Source organism: Nicotiana attenuata, unplaced genomic scaffold (genome assembly GCF_001879085.1).
Source record: "Nicotiana attenuata strain UT unplaced genomic scaffold, NIATTr2, whole genome shotgun sequence".
NCBI lineage: Eukaryota > Viridiplantae > Streptophyta > Magnoliopsida > Solanales > Solanaceae > Nicotiana > Nicotiana attenuata.
Window position 1 is genome coordinate 5369 of NW_017670966.1, and position 4192 is coordinate 9560.

Genomic DNA, 4192 nt, shown 5'->3' on the forward strand with positions numbered 1-4192 from the left:
AAACTACATGATTTTCTGTGATTAAAGGAGGTTTATCTGAACCTTAATTGTTTTGTGCTCCCATAACTGCTTTTATGTGTTTTGTTTGACGCCTTAGTATTTTAACCTTTTTTAAACCTCTGAAAAGCCAAGCTTCTTCCCTTTAGGATTAGTAGTCCTAAAAGCCTCCAGGACTGATAGGTGGGATGGGTAATAGCATGCAATAAGTAAACGAAACTATTTCACGCTTAATACCTTAACGGGGTGGGAAGGGTAGACATGGAGATGATGATCACACGATAACACTACGCATACAATTGACTACCGGTGTTGTGTGGATGATCCATGTGATTTATAAACCTAGGACCCCTTTTCTTATATAACTTTGTTTAATATCTATAAAATCCTGTCTTTTCCACTCAAAACTCCTCCTTAATTTTACTGCATTATGCCTTTTCTTCCAGATTTTTCTTCTTTGTTTATTCAATATATTGATTAATTTTCTGCGTTTAGTCCCCCTTTTAAACAAATTGTAGATCATTTAGACCTTAATCCCACATACTTGTCACGTATATATTTGCAGCCCTTGTGTGTAAAATCTTTTGTGTATCTAGTTGCATTAAAGTCACAACATAGATGGCCGGGAACCACACTAGTGGATCTTGAGGGGTGCCTAACACCTTCCCCTTGAGATAATTTCTAGCCCTTAACCGAACTCTGGTTTTCCAACTCAAAAACCCTTCTTAGTGTCCTAATGCACTCAATCATTAGGTGGCGACTCTTCAATTCCAAAAACCCAATTCCCAAACGGGAATAGAGTTGTCTTCCCAAATGTCGTAAACCCGATTTCGCTTTAGAAAAAGGGGGCGTCTACAGTATATATACTTGTACAAAGTTCAATATAGCATATACAAGAAAGGTTTTTCAACAACGTTTCTTTCCTTCTTCTCTCAATTCTAACATGGTATCAGAGCTTAAGGATTGAATTCCTGACTTCTTCACTTCTCTCTATTCTTTTCTCTTCAGTTCATAATTCTTCACAGTTTCCATGGGAGACTCTTCTGTGACCAAGTCTTCAACTTCAAAGGACACAGCTGATACTCAACATGATGCTGTGATGTCCATCACAGATCCTACTCACCCTCTTTACCTCCATCCGTCTGATTCACCAGGCTTGCTTTTGGTGAACTCAACCTTCGATGGAAAAGGCTATGGAGGATGGAGAAGAAGATTCCTTATTGCCTTGTCTGCTAAGAACAAGGTTGGTTTCATAGATGGAACCATCCTTCAACCTAAGATCTCCTCTGATTCATTCAAGCCTTGGTGTCGCTACAATGATATGGTCATATATTGGGTCCTCAACACTCTCTCTAAGGAAATAGCAGAGAGTGTACTCTACTCCAAAACTGCCAAAGAGATCTGGGAAGAACTTGAGGAAAGGTATGGTCAAAGCAATGGGCCTCAATTGCATCATCTGCAAAAGGAGATAAGTCAGACAATGCAAGGAAATATGGACATCCGTACTTACTATACTAAGCTGAAAAGGCTCTGGGATGAGCTTGACAGCTTAGATAATTACCAACATTGTTCATGTGAATACACTTGTGGAGGAAAGACCAAGACATTTAAATCACTCCATGATGGGAGGCTCATTCAATTCCTGATGGGGTTGAATGATGCATAATCAGGACCTAGGAGCGGCCTTCTCATGCTTTCTCCTTTACCATCAATTAATCATGCTTACTCTTTACTAATTAGGTATGAAAAGCAAAGAGAAGTTCAAATCTCATCTAATCATCCAGGAGAAGGTGCTTTTCTAGCTGCAAAGCAACACTATGGAGTTACAGAGATTCAATGGTGATAAGAAACCTTATTCTGATGGAAAGAAGGTTTCCCAGTACTGCTCCTACTACAAGAAACAGAACCACACAATCGACAATTGCTACAGGCTTATTGGGTTCCCCAGTGATTTCAAATTTACCAAATCTAAGAGGTTTGTCTCAAATGCAAAAAGCAATGTTGTTCAAACTATTAAAGCTAACATCACCCAGCCAACCAACATAGGAGAAACACCAATGACTCAAGACCAATACCACAGCCTCTATCAGTTGCTACAGAATGTCAAGGTTGAGAATCAGGGAGAACAGAGTGGTGAGGACATAGTCTCTGCCAACTATGCTGGTATAACATCTTCCAAATCTTATGTTAGTGTTTCTATAAATTCTGTTGCTTGGATTTTGGACTCTGGTGCTACATAACATATGACCTCAGATTTAAAACTCATGTTTGACATTCGATCACTTGACAATAACGCTTTCCTACATGGTGATCTAAAAGAGGAGGTTTATATGAAGTTCCCTGCTGGGATGATTCCTCCTTCTCCTAGTCATGTTTGCAAACTTAAAAAATCATTATATGGGCTGCGACAAGCCTCCTCACAATGGTATGCACGACTCACAGCCGCCCTAAACTTCAAGGGTTACTCACATTCTCTCAACGACTACTCACTGTTCTTCAAGATTTCAAATGGAAGAACTTCTATTATTGCAGTTTACGTAGATAACATACTGCTCACCGGTGATGATCCTACAGAACTTGCCTCACTCAAAATTTTTCTCCATCCGGAGTTTCAAATTAAAGACTTAGGGACATCATACTATTTTCCGGGATTGGAAATTATACGAAAGGCACAAGGTATGGTTCGGAGTCAAAGAAAGTTCACCTTAGAATTATTGTCTGAATATGACTGCATTGGCTCCAAACCAGCCCCCTCACCTCTTGATCCATGCTGTAAGCTCCGAGCAGACGAAGGTCTTTTGTTGACAAACCCTACCCTTTATCGCAAACTGTTGGGAAAACTGAATTTCCTCACCCATACCCGACCAGATCTCTCCTTCGATGTCTAACATCTGAGCCAATACATGCAGACTCCACGAACTCCTCATTTTGAAGCTGCCTCACATTGCTTGCGATATTTGCTTAAAGACCCAGGAATGAGCATATTTCTTTCCCCCCGTTCTTCATTCAAATTTGTTGCCTTCTGTGACTCTGATTGGGGGCGATGTCCTGATTCTCGAAGATCTATTAGCGGCTTCTTCATTACTTTAGGAGGCTCTTCGTCTCTTGGAAATCCAAGAAACAATCTTTGATATATCTTTCATCGGCTGAAGCCGAGTACCGTTTGATGCGCCATGTGGTGGCTGAAATTACTTGGCTTGTCCGTCTCCTTCAAGATCTATCAATCTCTCCATCGCTTCCAGTACCTTTACACTCCGACAGCCAGGCAACCATTTACATCGCAAAAAATGCCGTCTTTCACGAGCGTACCAAACATGTGGACCTCGATTGTTATTTTGTTCGCCAGCAGTACCTCGCCAGCCTCATTTCCTTGTCTTTTGTCCCTTCAATTTCTCAAATTGCCGACTTTTTCACAAAGCCCCTTTCTGAGCCCAACCATTCTTCAATTCTGGGCAAGTTGGGGGTTGTTTCACCACCCTCCAACTTGAGGGGAGATGTTGGCATCAGGATTACAAAGAATGAAACAAATAATGGTGTGTTGCAGAAAACTCGAAGCTCAAATGAAGAAGACGACATGAAGTCAAAGAGAGCATTTGAAACAAAGTCAAAATTAATGAAAGAAGGGTTTCGGACTTTACAATGTCGGAAAGGATAATTATATATCCTTTTCATCTCCACCGTTGATTTCATGTTTTGATTGATTAAATCCTGATCGTCAGATTTAGCTAAAGATCTTCACAGGTGTAAAATAAATCCTCTGCTATTTCTAGAAGGTTCTTATACTATTGTGAATATTTAGGATAAGTGTAAATAATATTCCTTTCCTAGTTGGTTATGCAGTTATTGATTAGCTAATAAATGTAGGACAAGTGTAAAAATAGGAATGGGTCTGCTATTCCAGTTGTTGTATATATACCTGTACAAAGTTCAATATAGCATATACAAGAAATGTTTTTCAACAACGTTTCTTTCCTTCTTCTCTCAATTCTAACAAAAACTGTACTATCTAATTATTTTCAGAACAAAAATGCCCTTAAGTATTTTCATTTACCAAAGTATTACAAGTATATTAGGGAAACCCTTAAACTAGGGGTACATCATGGATTTATAGCCTATTTGGCCAAGCTTCTTCTAACCTAGAAGCACTTCTTTTTTCAAAGTTGAAGTGTTCTGCTCTGTTTGGAGGAAAAAAAAT

At 39.5% G+C, this 4192-nt stretch overlaps 1 protein-coding gene across 1 annotated transcript; it reads left to right on the forward strand.

Annotated features, from left to right (window-relative positions):
* The first annotated feature begins 1027 nt into the window (after nt 1-1027).
* Nucleotides 1028-1663, forward strand: LOC109244885. The gene has a single exon (XM_019412045.1). The coding sequence runs from the start codon at nt 1028-1030 to the stop codon at nt 1661-1663; it is 636 nt and encodes a 211-aa protein (XP_019267590.1).
* Nucleotides 1664-4192: the final 2529 nt, after the last annotated feature.

What these genes read in the sequence shown, in the direction of transcription:
- LOC109244885 (XM_019412045.1), top strand. Translation starts at nt 1,028, where the DNA reads ATGGGAGACTCTTCTGTGACCAAGTCTTCAACTTCAAAGGACACAGCT.